At 43.5% G+C, this 21,913-nt stretch overlaps 1 protein-coding gene across 1 annotated transcript in view; it reads left to right on the forward strand.

The window, feature by feature from the left end:
* DHX8 (DEAH-box helicase 8) overlaps nucleotides 1-21,913 on the forward strand; it is a 182,970-nt gene that overhangs the window by 19,117 nt on the left and 141,940 nt on the right. Inside the window, exons 8-9 of the mRNA XM_082271508.1 lie at nucleotides 7,891-8,094; nucleotides 14,162-14,249. Of these exons, the coding sequence (XP_082127634.1) occupies nucleotides 7,891-8,094; nucleotides 14,162-14,249 (292 nt within the window). The remainder of the gene's footprint in view (nucleotides 1-7,890; nucleotides 8,095-14,161; nucleotides 14,250-21,913) is intronic.

The raw sequence follows: 21,913 nt of genomic DNA on the forward strand, positions 1-21,913 counted from the left end.
GTACACCCTCCCACATTTTTGTAAATATTTTATTATATCTTTTCATGTGAACACTGAAGAAATGACACTTTGCTACAATGTAAAGTAGTGAGTGTACAGCTTGTATAACAGTGTAAATTTGCTGTCCCCTCAAAATAACTCAACACACAGCCATTAATGTCTAAACCGCTGGTAACAAAAGTGAGTACACCCCTAAGTTACAAATTTCCAAATTGAGCCCAATTAAGTTATATTCCCTCTCCAGTGTCATGTGACTCGTTAGTGTTACTAGGTCTCTGTGTGTTAGATTTGGTGTTATTGCTCTCACTCTTTCACACTGGTCACTGAAAGTTCAACATGGCACCAAACTCTTTGAGAATCTAAAAAAAATAAAAAAAATTTTGGTCTACAAACCCAATTCCAAAAAAGTTGGGACACTGAACAAATTGTGAGTAAAAAAGGAATGAACTAATTTACAAATCTCAAACTTATATTTTATTCACAATGTAATCTAGATAGCATATCAAATGTTGAAATTTAGACATTTTGAAATGTCATGCCAAATATTGGCTCATTTTGGATTTCATGAGAGCTGCACATTACAAAAAAGTTGGGACAGGTAGCAATAAGAGGCTGGAAAAGTTAAATGTACATATAAAGGAACAGCTGGAGGACCAATTTGCAACTTATTAGGGCAATTGGCAACATGATTGGGTATAAAAAGAGCCTCTCAGTGGAAGTGTCTCTCACAAGTCAAGATGGGCAGAGGATCACCAATTCCCCCAATGCTGCGGTGAAAAATAGTGGAGCAATATCAGAAAGGAGTTCCTCAGAGAAAATTGCAAAGAGTTTGAAGTTACCATCATCTACAGTGCATAATATCATCCAATGATTCAGAGAATCTGGAACAATCTCTGTGCATAAGGTCAAGGCCTGAAAACCATACTGGATGCCCGTGATCTTCGGGCCCTTAGACGGCACTGCATCACATACAGGAATGCTACTGTAATGGAAATCACAACATGGGCTCAGGAATACTTCCAGAAAACATTGTCGGTGAACACAATCCACCGTGCTATTTGCCGTTGCCAGCTTAAACTCTATAGGCCAAAAAAGAAGCCATATCTAAACCTGATCCAGAAGCGCAGGTGTTTTCTCTGGGACAAGGCTCATTTAAAGAGGAAGTAAACCCTCCTCAGGAAGTTGTACCTATAGGTAAGCCTATGATAAGGCTTACCTATAGGTACTGTAAATATCTCCTAAACATGTACGGTTTAGGAGATATTTACCTTTAATGCAGCCAGTGACGTCACTGGCGCATGCGCTCTGAAGGAACGGCTGATCGTGCCGTTCCTTCAGAGCCCCGTGCCGTGACCGTCGGCTCCCGCGCGCATGCGCGGGAGTGACGTCACCGCGGCTCCGGCCAATCAGATGGCCGGATGCCGCGATCCCGGAAGACGGGCGACTGAACATGTCGCTCGTCATACAGGTAAGAGAGCGGCACGGCGGGGGCTCGTTCTAAGGTAAGTATTTCATAATGAGCTAGTATGCGATGCATACTAGCTCATTATGTCTTTCTCTTGCAGGTTGTAAAAAAAAAAAAAATTTTTTTGAACGAGTTTACAACCTCTTTAAAATGGACTGTGACAAAGTGGAAAACTGTTCTGTGGTCAGACGAATCAAAATTTGAAGTTTTTTGGAAAACTGGGAAGCCATGTCATCCGGACTAAAGAGAACAAGGACAACCCAAGTTATCAGCGCTCAGTTCAGAAGCCTGCATCTCTGATGGTATGGGGTTGCATGAGTGCATGTGGCATGGGCAGCTTACACATCTGGAAAGGCACCATCAATGCTGAAAGGTATATCCAAGTTCTAGAACAACATTTGCGCCCCTCCAGACGCCGTCTCTTTCAGGAAAGACCTTGCATTTTCCAACATAACAATGCCAGACCACATACTGCATCAATTTCAACATCATGGCTGCGTAGAAGGATCCGGGTACTGAAATGGCCAGCCTGCAGTCCAGATCTTTCACCCATAGAAAACATTTGGCGCATCATAAAGAGGAAGATGCGACAAAGAAGACCTAAGACAGTTGAGCAACTAGAAGCCTGTATTTGACAAGTGTGGGACAACATTCCTATTCCTAATTTCGAGCAACTTGTCTCCTCAGTCCCCAGACGTTTGCAGACTGTTATAAAAAGAAGATGGGATGCCACACGGTGGTAAACATGGCCTTGTCCCAACTTTTTTGAGATGTGTTGATGCCATGAAATTTAAAATCCACATTTTTCCCTTTTTTTAAAATGATACATTTTCTCAGTTTAAACATTTGATATGTCATCTGTGTTGTATTCTGAATAAAAAATTTAGATTTGAAACTTCACACCATTGCATTCTGTTTTTATTCACAATTTGTACAGTGTCCTAACTTTTTTGGAATCGGGTTTGTACATAAATGTGGCATAGGCTATTAAAAGATTGCCAAGACCCTGAAACTGAGCAGCAGCACGTTGGCCAAGGCCATACAGCGGTTTAACAGGACATGTTCCACTCAGAACAGGACTCACCAAGGTCGACCAAAGAAGTTGAGTGCACGTGCTCAGCATCATATCCAGAGGTTGTCTTTGAGAAATAGATGTATACGTGCTGCCAGCATTGCTGCAGAGGTTGAAGGGGTGGGGGTCAGCCTGTTGATGCCCAGACCATACGCCGCAGACTGCATCAAATTGGTCTGCATGGCTGTCACCCCAGAAGGAAGCCTCTTCTAAAGATCACAAGAAAGCCCGCAAACAGTTTGCTGAAGACAAGCAGACTAAGGACATGGATTACTGGAACCATGTCCTGAGGTCTCATGAGACCAAGATAAATTTATTGGGTTCAGATGGTGTCAAGCATGTGTGGTGGCAACCAGATGAGTACAAACAGGGTTTGTACGGTCCTTGAAAACCTGGAAAAGTTTTGGAATTTGGAGATGACACTTTCCAGGCCTGGAAAGGTCATGGAAACTACGGATTCCACTAAGGTTTTGGAAAAGTCATGGAAATGTATACTGGGGAGGAGCGGGGAGCGTATGCTTTAAAGTTTAATTTATTATTTTATTCCGTAATGTTTAATAAATTATTTCCAGTGCCACATACTATTTGCCTTCCGGGTCCGCGGTATGCACGTGCGCTGTCACTGGCCAGCAGCAGCCGAGGAGATGATCGTGAACCAATCACTGGCAGCGGGGAGGGCCGGCCGCGGTTTGCCTAGCTGTGACTGGCCAGCAGCAGCAATAACAGTCGGGAGATAACAAACCAATCACAGGCAGCGGAAGCGTCACTGGAGGGCAGGCCGGCCGCATGAACGTGATGACGCGGAAGGGGGCGGTAACCGTTTTGGTTCATGCGGCCGGCCCGCCCTCCAGTGACGCTTCCGCTGCCTGTGATTGGTTTATCTCCCGGCTGTTATTGCTGCTACTGGCCAGTCAGTGTCTCCAGGCAAACCGCGGCCGGCCCTCCCCGCTGCCAGTGATTGGTTCACGATCATCTCCTCGGCTGCTGCTGGCCAGTGACTGACAGTAGGGCAAACTGCGGACCCGGACGGACACCTACCTGTGATGTCCGCAGCCTCTGACCACCTCCTGTATCATGTCCGCAGCCTCTGACCACCTCCTGTATCATGTCCGCAGCCTCTGACCACCTCCTGTATCATGTCCGCAGCCTCTGACCACCTCCTGCATCATGTCTGCTAAATGTACAGTGTGTGTCGTAAAACGTTTGACATTTCGAACATGGGAGAGGCAGCGCTGTCTAGCCACGCTAAAGGTGCAAAGCACCAGTCTGCAGCTGCGTGCTTGACAGCTTCCATTCCGATCGATGGCTTTTTCACCCGTGCGCCTGAAGTGACACCGGCTCCCAGCTGCGGCAGCGGTGCTTCCATCTCATCCACTGTAAAACAAGGGACCATTTTGAGTCACGCTGTATCCAGAAACTAAACCCTAACTGCAGAGGTACTGTACACTACAAAGATTGTCATTTATTTTAGTAAAAATATGCTGGGTGTGACATAGATTTTCTTCTTATTTAACATGTATACATAGACATTTCATGAAACATTCGGTCATGAATATTTACGTGAAGTCATGGAAAGTGTCATGGTCTGGGGCTGCATGCGTGGTGCTGGCACTGGGGAGCTACAGTTCATTGAGGGAACCATGAATGCCAAACTTATACTGTGACATACTGAAACAGAGCGCGATCCCTTCCCTTCGGAGACTGGGCCGCAGGGCAGTATTCCAACATGGCAACCTCAAACACCCCTCCAAGACGACCACTGCCTTGCTAAAGAAGCTGAGGGTAAAGGTGATGGACTGGCCAAGCATGTCTCCAGACCTAAACCTTATTGAACATCTGTGGGGCATCCTCAAATGGAAGGTGGAGGAGCGCAAGGTCTTTAACATCCACCAGCTCTGTGATGCTATCATGGAGGAATGGAAGAGGACACCAGTGGCAACCTGTGAAGCTCTGGTGAACTCCCAAGAGGGTTAAGGCAGTGCTGGAAAACAATGGTGACCACACAAAATATTGACACTTTCCACCCAATTTGGACATTTTCACTTAGGGGTGCACTCACTTTTGTTGCCAGCGGTTTAGACCTTAATGGCTGTGTGTTGAGTTATTTTGTGGGGACAGCAAATTTACACTGTTATACAAGCTGTACACTCACTACTTTACATTGTAGCATTTCCCCAGTGTTACATGAAAGGATATAAAATATTTACAAAAATGTGAGGGGTGTACTCATGTTTGTGAGATTGTGGTGTGTGTGTATGTGTGTATGTATGTATGTATGTATGTGTGTGTGTGTATGTATGTATGTATATATATATATATATATATATATATATATATATATATATATATAAAATATATAATTTGTCATTGCTGTAATGAATACGTGCACTAAATGGGTCCGAAACGTGTCAAATAATATGATACAAAACTGATTTTTAACCTTCTATATCGAGAAACCAATGATCAATAAATGCCCAGGCCAAATTTAGCTATGTTGTAATGTGGTAGTTAACTTGTCAATAACTTTGACTCGTTTTTATACCCAAATACATTTTTTATGATTCATAAAATGATTCTATTTGGTGCATGGTTTATTAAAACCCCATTTTTTTTTTTTTCTATTATTATTTTAATACTGTATTGTACGTTATCCTATAATAACCAATATTAAACATATTGCACTATAAATTCTATTGCAGCGCAATATGTGGCAGCCTTCATCTACAGACCAAAAGCCATTCTTCTTTTATTTAATCATTAAGGGACACAAGGTGAAGTAATTCTGAGACACTAAGTCATGCTGTTGCCTTTGAGGTGTTGGACCCTGGAAAGCAAATCTGTTCTATGGCCTAGAATAAACCCTCCCACTTCTAGATCGCTCCAGTTTTGGGCTGTTGTGCTAAGGAGAATGAATGTCTTCTCACCTCAAAGAAGTAAACCAGTGATGACGGTGTTCCGTCCCCGCCCCCCCCCCCCCCATACCAACGCCAATAAACTGGGCTTTAGCCTGGGGCAGAGCTACAGAATGCAATGACAGAAATAAAAAAAATTAATTTTATTGCACAAGGGGCTTCGGATCAAGTGAGCAAGTGCTACATGCAATTGGCCCTTGGGGGGAATGAACTATGATTTTTAGTATCATGATAATACTTGAAGGACAAGGTTCCACCATTCCCTGTCAAACTCTATTCCTCTGGATCAATTTTGCTTCATGGGCTTTAGTTTCTCAGACTTGCAAGACTGCCATCTGAACTTCTGTTAACACATTCTTTAGGTTTAACCAGGTGGATATTCAGTTGGACTGCTTTTCAGTGCCCCAGTGTCTCAGAATTGCTTCCCTATAAAAAAAAAAAAATATATATATATATATATATATATTTTTAAACCACCGTAGTCTTTTTTTGGAAATCATTTCACAAGCAATTGTGAAGTTTTTTTTTTTTTTTTTTTTTTTTTTTTTTTGCTCCATAACCTGTTATAGTTGCCTGTTCTGTGCAATGGTCTTGAACAGTGTTCCCGAACCTCCTCTTGTTGCGTCCTCCGCCAGCGCTCTTGACTCTTCTTTTCAGAGTGCTTCTATAGCTTTCTTCTGAGCCGGACATTTGTGTGGCTCGGCCCCGCTCCCTTCTCACAGGTTTTGACTTATAGCTGCAGGAACCAATGGCTCACACTGCTGCTGAGTTTCCTGAGAGAAGAGCTGCTGCATATTGGAACCACGCTGGATCGAGAGCGTGCTCTCAGAGTAATGGGCCATACACACTATAAGATTTTCTGAAGACTTTTTCCTTTAGACTTACCAAAACCATATAATATGAGGTCAAACCTAAACACTTTCAATTTGTATGCAATCTGGCAGGCCCTTCCACTACAAAGGTAAATCTGAAGGAAAAAGTCTCAGAAAATCTTATAGTGTGTATGGCCCTTAAGAGTTTAAGGAAGGGCCGGAGCTTTTGAAAGGTGTTTTTTTTTTTTTTTAATACCTTTTTAATGCACCTCTGTGCAGCTGCCCTCCAGCCCCCCCCCCCCCCCCCAAAAAAAAACTTGAGCTTCATCACGATCCAGCGACGTGCAAGAGAAACTCTGCTCTCTGTGGAATCCCCCTCCCCTCATTGGCTGAGATGGCATTGGCTCCTGCTGCTAACCAACAAGTCAATGATGGGAGAGAAGGCGTGGGGCCGAGCCGCCGCCGCTGTGTGTGTGAATGGACATGTAGAACTGCGATTCAGGAGTAAGTTTGCTTGGGTGCCCCAATTGCAAGCTATTTGCTCTGGGGGCATTGGGCAGGAGGTAGGTGCCGTGAGCACCTACGGGGGACCTGAGAAGGGGGTGGTGGGGCCTCTCTGTGCAAAACCACTGCACAGAGCAGGTAAGAATGACAAGTTTGTTATTTTAAAAATAAAGCCTTTAATATCACTTTTAATTCAGAGCATGCATTAGAGTGATAAAACATTTTACCTGTACAACAACTTTTAAAGTGGTTGTAAACCTCAGACTTGAAATATGAACAAAGCATATCCTCCTATATTTATTTGTCTCAATCCAGAACACTAAGTGTCATTTCTGTATGCTTCTGCCATTTTTTTTTATGACACCAGGAGGTAAAGGTAATGGGGAGGAGGAGCTCCAGCACACAGCCTATAATTGACAGCATCAGCTCTGTTGCAGTTTGGGGGGGGGGGGGGTGTCCCTCCCCTCCCCTCCCACTGAGCTCTGCAGAGTATAACTACAACTCCCCACCCCCTACTTTCTGGAAGCTCAGACCAGCTGTATAAATTCTGCACTTTTAAATGGATGTAGAGCAGAGAAGGCTACAGAAGAACAGGTACAATTTCTGTAGGATGATTTTCCTCAGTGTATCCCCTGAGGCCGGTCACTTCACTGGGTATATGTAAGGGTTTACAACCACTTTACACAGACACAGGTCACACCCCTCTGTTCCTAATGATCCACTCCTACTTTTGGTTTTCTACAAACCTGGAGCATGCTGGTAGTAGGAGGGGTTATACTACAACTTTTTACAGCATAGTTTGCCAGTGTTCAATCTCATGAATGCAGCAGCGTAACTCATGGTCTCTGAATTACTTCACCATGCGTCCCTACTCCATGAAAAGGATTTTACCAGAAGTCAAAAACCCTGCTGTTTACTCTGTGAAGCCTCTAGCCACCTGCAAGTGATTACTATGTTATATCTAATGGTCATTAGGGGCTCAGGTAGCCTGGAATGAGCCACATGAAGTGTGAGATTGTTGGTGGGAAGGGTTAGACTGAGAAATTTTTTGTCATACCATTTCTGGCCTTTTTTACGTATTGCATCATCATCATCATCGATATTATACTTTCACTTGTAACACAGGATGTGGATCAGGATACAGGGGAGGACCTAAATCCCAACAGACGGAGGAACTTTGTAGGTGAGAACAATGAAGAGGCTTTATTGAGGAATCCAGACAGACCCAGCCATCTTTCTTTGGTAAATGCTCCTGAAGTAGAAGATGATACCTTGGAAAGAAAACGGCTCACCAAGATTTCTGACCCAGAAAAGTGGGAAATTAAACAGGTATGCACTTTTCAAAATTACATTATTCCCCTATTTTCCCCCCACCTTGTGGAGGAAACTTCATTGCAATGAATATAGTGCATATACAGAATAATATAGTAGCACAGCTTGGCAAGTAAACGTACATTATTGTTATTGCATATCGCAAATGAAAGACTGGAATTATTATGGGCTTATGCAAATCATATGAGCATTCAGCATGGCAGAAGTATAGAGAAGTTTTTTTTGCTAGGGTTCACTTGGAACCATTGTTCAGCACCTTCCATGTGAATGAATGACAAATCCTTCCTATAAGATGACCAACAAAGCTCTAGGATTTTTAAGGTGAACTATCTCTCAGAAAATAACTAACACAAATTGAAGTATAAAGTCCAAACTTTATTCTGTGTGACCTGATCTAAACAGCAGGTCAGTCATTAAAAACATAAAATTTAGTACTAAAAACATCAATGGTATGGAAATGCACACAGAGTAACAGAATTCCTTATAGTATTCACTTGACCCCAGCCTTTTGTGTGTGTATATGTAAATCATTTATGTGCCTAAGTTTGCCTATCAAGCATCTACGACATCAAAGTCAAATGGATGTCAAAAGCTGTGGAAAAGTGCTAGTACCTAATCGCTTTTCACAGAGACCGTCATCCTGAAAACCGAAGAAAAAAAGCAAAAGAAAAACATAGTGCATAGGTATTGTAAACCACACAAAATATGGTCTTGGGTTGTCACTTTAAACTGGCCATCCAAATAGGACTACCACCTTAGAGGATAACAAATAAGGTCACAAAATAAAATACACTGCTCAAAAAAATAAAGGAACATTTTTTTTAATCGGTGTATAGCATCAAGTCAGTTAAAACTCCTGGGATATTGATCTGGTCAGTTAAGTAGCAGAGGGGGTTGATAATCAGTTTCAACGGCTTTTTGTGTTAATGAAATTAACAGGTTCACTAGATTGGCAAGAATGAAACGACCTTCAAAACCGGGATGGTTTTACAGGTGGAGGCCAAAGACCTTATTTTTCCCCTGCTCATCATTTCTCACTGTTTTTCCCTAGTTCTGCATTTGGCTAGGGTCAGTCTCACTACTGGTAGCACAAGGTCATACCTGGACTCTATAGATGTTGCACAGGCAGTCTAAATTCTCCAGGATGACCTATCAATACGTGCCATTGCCAGGTTTGCTGTGTCTCCCAGCACAGTCTCAAGAGCATGGAGGAGATTCCAGGAGACAGGCAATTACTCTAGAAGAGCTGGACAGGGCCGTAGAAGGTCCTTCACCCATTAGCAGGACCGGTATCTGGAGTATCTACCTCCAGCAGGCCACTGCTGTGAATGTCTCTGACCAAACAATCAAACAGACTTCATGAGGGTGTCCTAAAGGCCCCCCGACGTCTTCTAGTGGGCTCTGCTCACTGCCTGGCACCATGGAGCTTGATTGGCCATTGAACACCAGAATTGGCAGACCTGCCACTGGTGCCCTGTGCTTTTCACAGATGAGAGCAGGTTCACCCTGAGCACATGTGACAGACGTGAAAAGGTGGGAAGAACCCGTGGAGAATGTTATGCTGCCTGTAACATTGTTCAGCATGACCAGGTTGGTGGTGAGTCAGTGATGGTCTGGGGAGGCATATTCATGGGACACACAGACCTCTACAGGCTGGACATTGGCACCCTGACTGCCATTAGGTATCGGGATGAAATACTTGAACCCATTGTCACACGCTACACTGGTGCAGTGGGTCTTGGGTTTCTCCTGGTAAACGACTATGCCCAGTTTCATGTAGCGAGAGTATGCAGCCAGTTCCTGGACGATGAAGGAATTGATTGAATGGCCAAATCCAATAGAATACCTCTGGGAACCTGTTTCGTTTCATCCGACGCCGCCAGGTTACCTCTGTCTGTTCAGGAGCTAAGTGATGCCCTCGTCCAGATCAGAGAGGAAATACCCCAGGACACCATCCGTGGTCTCATTAGGAGCATGCCCTGACATTGTCAGGCATGCATGCATACAAGCACGTGGGAGCCATACAAACTGAGTACCATTTTGAGTTGCTGCATAGAAATTTCAGCAAAATGGTCTAGCCTGCTGCATCATTTTTTCACTTTGATTTTTGGGGTGTCTGAGTCTAGCCCTCTGTAGGTTGATAATTTTCATTTCCATCAAATGATGTTGCATCTTTTCATTCCTAACACATTACCTAGTCCATATCTGTATATATCCAGCATTATGTTTTTCCCCCGTTGAGATCTGATGTGTTTTCAAAGTGTTTAATTTTCTTAAACAGTGTATTTACTGTTTTTACATAATTTAGTAATTTACATAAGGCACATCAGGATGTCTAGTCCAAAGAGGTTACACAGAAAACAGAAGGGGGGAGGGGGAACAAAAAGGAATGACCGGGATGAAGAAGGGTGAATGGTAGGCAAGAGAAAAAGGGAGAACGATGAGAGAAAGGAAACATAAAGGGGGGGGGGGGGGAAGGGAGGGGCGGTGGGGAGGAAAATGAGAGGTCCATAAGACCAGTACAATTCAAAGAAGCATGAAAGAGTTCCCGAGTTTTGTCACAAAATTCTATGCGTTATAGAAAAGGTTTAAAGCTTAACACCTCATTGAGTTCCCAGTTTTTGGTGGCTTTAACCCTAGGTTCACATCTATGCAGTTCATGTGGTTTGCAGGCGCATTTTGCGGTGCGTTTGTAAACATGCATTTTTTATGCGTTTTTTTTTTTTTTCTCAAACTCTATAGCTGGCTAAGGGGCAGGAAGCCGGCTGCTTTGTCCTTAACAACCGATGAGTCAGCTGTCAGCAGGCTCCTCCACTGACAGCTGAATGTAAAAACAATTGCAAGCATAAAACCGGCGTTCCAATCCCCCCCCCCCCCCCACAATTCACACCAGGCCCTTCGGGTCTGGTATAGATTTTGAGGGGAACCCCACTCCAAAAAAAGAAGAAAAAAATTTAAAATGTGGGGGTCCCCCTCCAAAGTCCATACCCTTTTCTGAGCATGCAGCCTGGCAGGTCAGGAAATGGAGCATTACCGGCAACATTACCTGGTGGCACCGCCCCCCTTTGATTTCTGCAGCCCAGCATGCACTGATCGATGACGGCATAGGGGTGATGGTGCCACCAGATGCTGTCACTGGGTGGCCCCACCCCTTAACCTTTTTAAGAACTGTCAGATAATGGGAGTCTTTGGCACGAGTGGAGCATTTTTTTTTTTCTGTGCCGAGTAGGAGTGTACCCCATACTCATTTACATGGGGGGGGGGGGGAATCTTGGGCACCCCTTGTTAAAGGCGGCTTCCAGATCCTGAATAAGCCCCCCGCCCACAGACTCCCGCAACCACCAGCCAGTGCTGTGGGGAGGAGGTCCTTGCCCCCATCAGCAGTGGACAAAATCCATACCAGACTCGAAGGACTTGGTAGGGATTGCAGGGGAGGGGGGTTGCTGCGCAGTTTTTTTGCAGATTTTTTCTTTGTTTCTCCATTCAACTGTCAGCAGGGAAACTGGCTTAAAGCTGATGACTCATCGGATTTTAAGGACGCCGCGGCCAGCTTCCTGGCCCGCTCCTAAACAACAAGCTCTATGCACAGTGTGTTACGGAGAAAACCAAAATGTAAAATCCATTGAAGTCTGTTACACACAAAACACAATCTGCTGCAGGAAGCGAGTCCCTGACCCATTCCAAAAAACGCATAGATGTAAACGTGTACCATAGGAAACCATCTGAAATAGGCTGTAGTGAGTTTCTGCAAACTGCAAAATTAGCCTAAAAAATGCTTAGTTGTGAACCTAGGGTAAGGCTGGCCATACACTATACAATTTTCTTGTTCAACTTTCCTTTAGATTTACCAAAACCATGTAATATAGGGTCAAACCTAAACACTTTCAATTTGTATGCAGTCAGGCAGGCCCTTGCACTACATAGTTTAAGGTAAATCTAAAGGAAATTGAATAAGAAAATTGTATAGTGTATGGCCAGCCTAAGTGTCTGGATTCAGGGCGTTTCCAACTGCTTGTCCACATCTCCGCCTTGAATGTAAACAGTATTAAATTGATGGTATAAGTCAACGTGGTAAGGTAAAGATAGTGTCAGTATGCATTCCAAGAAGGGCAGTGTCTTGCCCCACATAGAACGAATTACAACAAATCATAAGATGTACAACTCCCACTGCCTGGCAATCAATTCTGTACCAAGGAGACCATTTGAGACTATTGGGTAGTCAAATGAATCTACCCCTGTATCCAGGATAGCAGAACTATAGAGAACAGTCAGGTGCTACAGTATAACAATCGTGTCGCTGTGTTTAAACAGAAAACAATTTGTCATACCAGGAGAGAAAATAAAGAGAAAATTAGACATTCAACTGTGTACAATTTGAACCATAGATTAAAAATAAGTACTTTCCATTTCTGGTCCTCTTACTAAGGAGCGAAAAAGGCAAGGCTTGCCTTTTTGCAAAAATAAGGGAGAGTCGGTCCAAGAGAGCCACCTATCTCAAATGTTGTATTTGGCTGGGCAACCTCCAACTTTATAAATCACTTTCCTTTAGCGTTAAAATATTCCTAATCGACCAAAATGCCAGTGTGGGAGGGAGAACCTGTAATCGGATCTTAGCGATTAGTCTTTTTGGCTTTATAGAGTTTTGAGCAAGAAAACCTTAGTATACCAGTGTTCAGTAATATACAGTAGGAAGACTTCTGCGTCTAGTCCCACTGAGGAATTGCTTAGATCGTAAAGGATCTCCACTATTTGTTTCCGATATCTATGTATTTCTGACAATGCCAATATTAGACAAAAGAATGTCACTGGGAGTTGTTGACACTTAGGACATTAAGGGTTATATTGTGGCATATACTTAGACAACGGTGGATTGGGATCAGCTAGGCTCTATTTAATCTATACAGTTGAGTAAGCTTATCGGAGATCTTCAAGAAATCCAATTTATGACCCCAAAAAAGCTTCTTCCAATTTGTCATCTTCTAAGGGGCCTACATCAATTTCCCAGGAGGTTTTCCTAAAATATGTTGGCTTTTGCACATGCGCATCAAGAAGATGCTGGTAAATTCTGGAAAGCTGTTTAGTTGAAGGGGAGCAAGCTAGAAAGTTGACAGGGCAGTTGGGTAAGTCACCTATTGGGTCAGGGAACCGGGGTGTGGGCAGCATGCTGAAAATAGTGGGAAAAACATAAGGGGGAGATGGAAGTCTGTTATTTTATCAAAGATTTAAGGTTACCATGCTCATAAATATGGCCTAGGCAAGTAATTCCAAATCTATACTAGTACTTGTGCTAAAGTGGGGTGTGGGTATGAAGAGATGGAACGTGTGTTTTAATGTCCTAAATTTTGAAGGGCTGTATTACAAGTGTTTTTGGGTTAGGGGCTGTGCCAAGGTACCTCTTGGAAACTAAAAGGGGTTTGGGGTTGCAAAAAAAAAAAATAAACCTGTATACTCTGTGGTGCAGCATTCGTGTGATACAGCATGAGTGATCACATGACCGCTGATCATTCAGTTTTAAGTCTGCTCAGAGCAAAGAGCAGTGACTGTCAGTCACTGCTCTGCTCCTTCCTCCAGCACTCACTGGAGCACAAAGGAGGGTGCAGATGCAGCTGGCTCATTCTCTCAGCTGAGAGCCAGGGCCAGCTGTCAATCTGGCTGCCAGCTTTCCAGAGCTTGCAGCAGCTCTGCCACATCAGCTGCTATAGTTTATAGCCCTTTGTCAGCAGAATCTGGGTCACAGGAGAGCAAAACTAAGTGAACCCCTGTGACCCACAAGAGAAGTGTGGCCAAAAACCCTTTAAAAGCAAACAGATTTCTTGAATATATTATGTTGATTATTGCTCATCTTCTTCTTTTTTTTTTTTTTTTTTTTTTTTTTTTACATTTTTATTGAAAGTTTTTCAAATACAGTAACTACTGCAGCTTAAACATCTTCTGGAAATAATGTTGCATCAACTACTTTAAAATGTACAAGCCAAGTGTTAAATGTTCTAGTCTGTAGCCGTCTTTTTTTTTTTTTTTTTTTTTTATTAATTTAGTTGTGACCTCTTCATTTGTTTTGCTTCAGATGATTGCAGCCAATGTCCTTTCCAAAGAAGAATTTCCTGATTTCGATGAGGAGACTGGTATCCTGCCCAAGGTGGATGATGAAGAAGGTTAGTCATTTTTGGTAAAACTTGCCTTAATGTGTAGACACCACCTAATTTTACCTAAAACTGTCCCCTCTCTCCTCCTAACACCTATTCTGACTAACCTGTGTAAGAAAGATCTGTATACTTAAAACTTCCTCCCCCTCTGGTGCCACATTTTGGCACTTTTCGAGGGGAATGGGTACCTGTTTTTTACAGGTACCCCGTCCCCACTTCCGGGAGACCTGGCTGTGGCGAGGTCCCCCCTCGGATTTTCGGGCCCCCTCTTCCTTCTCCCAACGCTGGGCCATTCACAAAGCACAGTGCGCTAAGCGCAGTAGGGAACAGGCTGTGAAGCCGTAAGGCTTCACTGTCGGTTTCTCTTACATGCGATGGCGGCGGCCGCATGCGAGAACCGATGGAACCATCGACTTGGGTTCTGAAATTGCTGGATTCCAGGACAAGTAAGTGTCCTAATATTAAAAGTCAGCAGCTACAGTATTTGGCCTCTCTAACTATTTTCAGGATTCTCTGGTCACTTGATCTCCTCTGTGTGAGCCAGCATCGCTGCAGGAGAGAGTAGAGGTCGTTCTGACAATGCCTAGTAAAGCCTAGAGTGGTGACATCATTTATATATTTACTATTGCCCATCCGTTAGCACTCCTTCCTCTCCCCTGAAGCCTTGTTGGCTGACACAGGGAAGCTGCATCACGAACCTGAGCAGCCTAAAAATGGGGAAGCATAGAGACCTCTCTTTACACAGGTTAAGAATAGGTGTTAGGAGAGCATTTTTAAGATTATATAAAGAGAATAGCCTCACGCTTCTGGTAAAGCACAAAACATTATAGATGCAGTGATCAATAAATAAACAAATTAAAAAGAGTTATACAGCTGCTGCTGAAAAATTAAGGTGCAAGTGCCTTAAATAAATATAAACCATGATAGTCAGCGCTGCTGTGTGTGTGTATATATATATATATATATATATATATATATATATATATATATATATATATATATATATATATATATATATATATATAATATATATTAAATTGATAAATATACACAACAATGATTAATACAACAATAAAGTGCTTAAGAAGTCCCTGTGCTCTTAAATAGATATAAGCGTCCTTTTTTTTGTGCAAATAAGCAAAAAAATTTACAAAAGTGCTGCTGTGCTCCACTCTTGAAGAAAGTGCTTGTGCTCCCCCTTCTGTTTCCCTACTCACCAGAGCCAAATACAAGTAAAGCGGGGGTCAAAAATCAGATCTCTCTGATGTAGATATGCACTCCTGTGAAGCCAGAGTAGTTGGTGGTATATGCTGGAAGTAGCCTGAGAAGATGGTAATCTTGAAGTCCCTCATTAAAACAAAAAGCTATCCATGGTGAAGGAAGTACGATTAGCCTTTATTAAAAACACAGTAAACTACTTACAAAACATGTAGTTAACAGCAGTGATTGGCTCGGTGGTTACTGCTCCCGCATCATGCGTTCCACCGGCCGGATATATCACGCTGTGGGAGCAGTAACAACTGAGCCGATCACCGCTATTTTTAACTACATGTTTTGTAAGTAGTTTACTATGTTTTTAATAAAGGCTAATCGTACTTCACCATGGATGGCTTTTTGTTTTAATGAGGGACTTCAAGATTACCATCTTCTCAGGCTACTTCCAGCATATACCACCAACTACTCTGGCTTCACAGGAGTGCATATCTACATCAGAGAGATCTGATTTTTGACCCCCGCTTTACTTGTATTTGGCTCTGGTGAGTAGGGAAACAGAAGGGGGAGCACAAGCACTTTCTTCAAGAGTGGAGCACAGCAGCACTTTTGTAAATTTTTTTGCTTATTTGCACAAAAAAAAGGACGCTTATATCTATTTAAGAGCACAGGGACTTCTTAAGCACTTTATTGTTGTATTAATCATTGTTGTGTATATTTATCAATTTAATATATATTATATATATATATATATATATATATATATATATATATATATATATATATATATATATATATATATAAATATATATTAAATTGATAAATATACACAACAATGATTAATACAACAATAAAGTGCTTAAGAAGTCCCTGTGCTCTTAAATAGATATAAGCGTCCTTTTTTTTGTGCAAATAAGCAAAAAAATTTACAAAAGTGCTGCTGTGCTCCACTCTTGAAGAAAGTGCTTGTGCTCCCCCTTCTGTTTCCCTACTCACCAGAGCCAAATACAAGTAAAGCGGGGGTCAAAAATCAGATCTCTCTGATGTAGATATGCACTCCTGTGAAGCCAGAGTAGTTGGTGGTATATGCTGGAAGTAGCCTGAGAAGATGGTAATCTTGAAGTCCCTCATTAAAACAAAAAGCCATCCATGGTGAAGTACGATTAGCCTTTATTAAAAACATAGTAAACTACTTACAAAACATGTAGTTAAAAATAGCGGTGATCGGCTCAGTTGTTACTGCTCCCACAGCGTGATATATCCGGCCGGTGGAACGCATGATGCGGGAGCAGTAACCACCGAGCCAATCACTGCTGTTAACTACATGTTTTGTAAGTAGTTTACTGTGTTTTTAATAAAGGCTAATCGTACTTCCTTCACCATGGATAGCTTTTTGTTTTAATGAGGGACTTCAAGATTACCATCTTCTCAGGCTACTTCCAGCATATACCACCAACTACTCTGGCTTCACAGGAGTGCATATCTACATCAGAGAGATCTGATTTTTGACCCCCGCTTTACTTGTATTTGGCTCTGGTGAGTAGGGAAACGGAAGGGGGAGCACAAGCACTTTCTTCAAGAGTGGAGCACAGCAGCACTTTTGTAAATTTTTTTGCTTTTTTGCACAAAAAAGGACGCTTATATCCATTTAAGACTTATTAAGCACTTTATTGTTGTATTAATCATTGTTGTGTATATTTATTGATTTATGATATATACAGCAGCGCTGACTATCACGGTTTACATTTTTAAGATTAAGTTAGGTCATGCACTGTTCTTAGGGAGGTGTTGAACCCCATGCCCACTATGACCAGGAGCTCCAATAACCACCTATAAGGCCCCTTTCACACATGCGTTCAGTTCATTATGTATTCATCTTTTTTTCATCCATGGTCATCAGTTTTTCATCAGTTTTTTTTTTTTTTTTTTTTACATCCACTACCAATGCAAAAACAGATGAAAATCTAACCATTTGTCAGGTTACATCCGTTTTTCGTCCGATCCCCGTTTTTTTTAACGCAAGAAAAAATAGAGCTTTGATCAGTTAAAAAAAAAACAGATGATGACAGATGAGGATGTAAACTGATGTAAATGGATGATCATTCGTTTACATACGTTTTTCCATAGAGATGCATTGTCAGTTTTTCATCCGTCAACGGGTCCCCCTGTGAGCCAGGTTCGCTGTAGGAAGAAACACAGCGGTCCCCTGTCAGCCAGGTTCAGGAATGACAGCTGCATTCTACCTGCCGCCTCCTTAGGCTTCTCACAGGTCGCCTCCATTTTTTACAAGCCGTCGGTCACCAGGGTGCCCCTCTAGGCTTGTCTCCGGCTCCAGCAGGTCTCCTCTACGGGTAGGTATCTGCCCAAAGTAGCATCTCCATTTCACAGAGCACAGGAAATAAATCTACCATCCTTTTGTGATAATCCCAAAAATGAACAGGAAAAGAAATTTCACGGTCTGGATGCGATAAGATGCCTTCTCACCTATTTAGAGAGGACCAAAGACTTTAGAAGATAAAATCATCTTCTGGTCCTCTATTCTGGGCCCAGAAAGGGACTGCAGGCCTCATAACCTTCAGTCTCTAGGTGGATCAGACAAGCAATTACCATGTCTTATGAGGTCTCAGGTGTTCCTGCCCCAGCAAAGCTAAAAGCACACTCAATTAGAGCCCTGGCTACATACTGGGCCAAGAAGGCTGGAGCATCCTGGGAACAGATCCGCAGTGCAGCCACCTGGTCCAGTCATGGCACGTTCCTGAAACATTACCGTGTAGAAGTACTGTCTCAACAAGACCTAGCCTTTGGTCGAAAGGTCTTACAGGCAGTGGTCCCACCCTAAGGTAGGCCTATGGGTAATCTATTATCCTCTCATGCATTGGCCGTCCTGGAAGGTGAGGTGAGAAAACCTACCGTTAGTAGACCGGTAACAGTGTTTCTGCGAACCTTCCAGGACGGCCGGCCTACTTCTCGCCCTGTTAAAAGGGTGTGGTAAGAATGTATAAATGTATGTATAACATAGGTGGTAAGTACCTATAGAATTGTTAGAACACTTCCCTTGGAATTGGTTGTGGGTGGGGCCTTTTAACAAATTGTAAATGGATTGTGTTTCCTGTAGGGAGGAGCCTATCATCTCTCATGCGTTGGCTGTCCTGGAAGGTTCGTAGAAACACCGTTACCGGTCTACTAAGGGTAGGTTTTTCGTCCCTCAGGGTCGACTGACAAGGGATCAAAGCCTTTCAGGACCTCTTTTGGAGGATCCAAACGAACCTAGTCTGGCAAGCCAAGATCGGGCTTTTCCAGACTGGCGGACAAGGCTCCTTCTGCATGAAGGTGCACCCTCACCCGTATCGAGGGGGGGGGGGGGGTCATCGTCGCTGGTTTCTGGACCTACAAGATCAAGTTTCGCTCTTGTGCCCCGGCAAGGTTTATTTCTTCCAACCTGCTCCTGTCCCCAGACCGCTTACTCAAAGCTGTCCAAACCTCAAGGCGCTAAACTGCTGTGTGTGGGTACAGAAGTTCAGAATGAAGTTCATTCGAACAGTGGTGGCATCCCTGGGTTAGGGGAATTTCCTCGCCTCTTTCGATATCAAGGATGCCTACCTTCACATCGCAATATGTGCCAGTCACCAGCGTTTTCTCCGCCTTGTTGTGGGAGAGGAACATTACCCTTTGGTTTCGCCTCCGCTCCACGGATTCTCCCTCCTCTGGACAAACTGCAAAAGCAGGCTGCCATTCGCCTACTGCTGTCCAAAAAATGGTCATCCCTCTGGACTTGCATGCAGGTGCTGGGCCAGATGGTGTCTACCTTCGAGGCGGTTCAGTTTGCAAAGTTCCATACGAGGTCCCTGCAAAGGGATATTCTGACCAAATGGGACAAGAATCCCAAGGAAAATTGGCAGGCGTTGGACCATGGGGAGTGGTCCCTTCATCTGTGTTTCATCAGCTGTGTCTCTGGCAGGGCACCCCCGAGGTGGATCTGTTGGCGTCTCGGCTCAACAGAAAGGTGCAGAGTTTTGGGGCTCGGTCAAGGGATCCACTGGCGGATGCGGGTGACGCGCGCTGGTGGCCCTGTGGGGTTAGTATTGTCTGTTTTATGCCTTCCCTCCTCTCAAGCTTCTGCCCAGACTTCAATGCAGGTTTGAGGCAGAAGGGATTTCAGTCATCTTAGTGGCTCCGGACTGGCGTCATCGGGCTTGGTACGCTGATCTGGTGCGGCTGGTCCCTACGTTCCTTGGTAGCTTCCTCTCAGGGAGGATCTGCTGTCCCAAGGTCTTCCATTTTGCTTTACAGTCGCTGGCTTTAACGGCTTGGCTGTTGAATGCCGGGTGCTAAAGGATAGGGGTTTATGTGAGTCGGTGATTCCTACTCTGTTGAAAGCTAGGCAATCTACTTCTAGGAAGATCTACCATCGTACGTGGAAGACGTACATTGCGTGGTGAGTCTCTTGGGGTTCCTCCTTGCGCCTTCTCGGTGGCCTGGATTTTGACCTTCCTTCAACGGGGGGTCGAACAGAAATTGGCCTTGAGTACCATCAAGGGCCAGGTATCGGCTTGGCGATCTCTTTCCAGCCACCTTTGGCCACACACTCCCTGGTGCGTACCTTTCTTCAGGGTATCTGACATTTGGTCCCTCCAGTGCGGGCTCCATTACTGCCTTGGGATCTCAATTTGGTGCTTTTAGCTCTCCAGAAGCCTCACTTTGGAAATGTTCTGGAGATTCCCCTGATTACGCTGTCCCAGAAGGTAGCTTTTTTGGTGGCTATCACCTCTGCATGCAGGGTGTCGGATCTGTTTGCGTTATCCTATCTTTCACCTTATCTGGTGATTCACAGGGGTAAGATTGTGCTTCGTTCCTGTCTGTCATTCCTTCCTAAGGTGGTCTCCGATTTTCATTTGAATGAAGACATGTTGCCTTCCCTCTGTCCCAGACCTAAACAGCCTAAGGAAATTGCTTTGCATGCCTTGTATGTGATTCGAGCAATTAGGGTGTACCTGGCGGCTACGGAGTCTTTTAGGAAGTCAGACTCCCTATTTGTGCTTACGGACGGGCCTCAGAAAGGGTTGTCTGCTTCCTCTGCGACCATTTCCAGATGGATCAGACAGACAGTGGTTCAGGCCTATTCCATCAAGGGTCAGGTTCCTCCTTTCCCTGTCAAGGCGCACTCTACTTGGGCGCTCAGTGCCCCCTGGGCTTTCTGTCATCAGGCATCGGTGACACAGGTTTGCAAGGCAGCCACCTGGTCGTTGGTGCACACTTTCACAAAGTTCTATAAAGTGGACATGTTGGCATCTGTGTATGGTGCAGATTTTAGCTGCAAGGTTTTGCAGGCTGCTGTTAATAGAGGACCCGATCCTCTTGGAGGGGGTATTGTTTTTTTAGGTGGGCTCCTGTTGTTTGGTTGAGCTCCTGTTGCCTGGTTGGCTTATTTTTTTTACCTTGGGCTTTTTTTGTTGTTCCCACCCCTTATGTTAACACTTGTTTTGGGACGTTCCATTGGTTATGAATACCAGAAGCTGTGTCCGCCAATGAACGAAAGAAAATGGGATTTTTGACTTGCTGTAGAATCCATTTCTCTGATGTTCATTGACGGACACAGCACCCACTCCTCTGTGGAGTTATAAATCTCCAGACACTGCTTGTAACAAAACTGAGTGGCTATAGCAGGGGGAGGGAGTATACCCCCTGGGACTGCCCAAGCATGTAGCCAGAATTATTTTCTGCCTAGTGTCCTACTCCTGTAGGGGGCAGTATAACCCAATGGTTATGAATACCGGAAGCTGTGTCTGTCAATGAACATTAGAGAAATGGATTTTACCATTTCTAGTCAAAAATCCAATTTTTTTTTTTTTTTTTTTTTTTTATTGCTTTTAAGTGTAGATGTGAGATCTGAGGTCTTTTTGACCCCAGATCTCACATTAAAGAGGACCTGTCCTGCTTATTTCTATTACAAGGGATGTTTACATTCCTTGTAGTAGGAATAAAAGTGATCAAAAATGTTTTAAGGGACAGTGAAAAAATTTAAAGTAAAATAAATAAGAAAAAAATAATTTAAAGCGCCCTGTCCCTCTGAACTCGTGCGCAGAAGAACGTCTACGCAAGTCGCGCCCACAAATCTAAACCGTATTCAAACCACACATGAGGTATAACCGCCATTGTTGGAGTGAGAGCAATAATTCTAGCACTAGACCTCCTCTGTAACTCTAAACTGGTAATCTGCAGAAATTTCTAAAGCATCGCCTATGGAGATTTTTAAGTACTTAGGTTTGTCGCCATTCCACGAGCATGCACTATTTTAAAGCATGACATGTTTGGTATCAATTTACTCGGCCTAACATTCTTTCAAATTATAGAACAAAAATTGGGCTAACTTTACTGGTTTTCTATTTTTTAATTTAAAAAAGTGTATTTTTTCCAAAAATTGCATTTTTTAGACCGCTACACAAATACGGTGTGGCATAAAG

Source organism: Pelophylax lessonae (assembly GCF_965119305.1).
Source record: "Pelophylax lessonae genome assembly, chromosome: 11".
Lineage (NCBI taxonomy): Eukaryota > Metazoa > Chordata > Amphibia > Anura > Ranidae > Pelophylax > Pelophylax lessonae.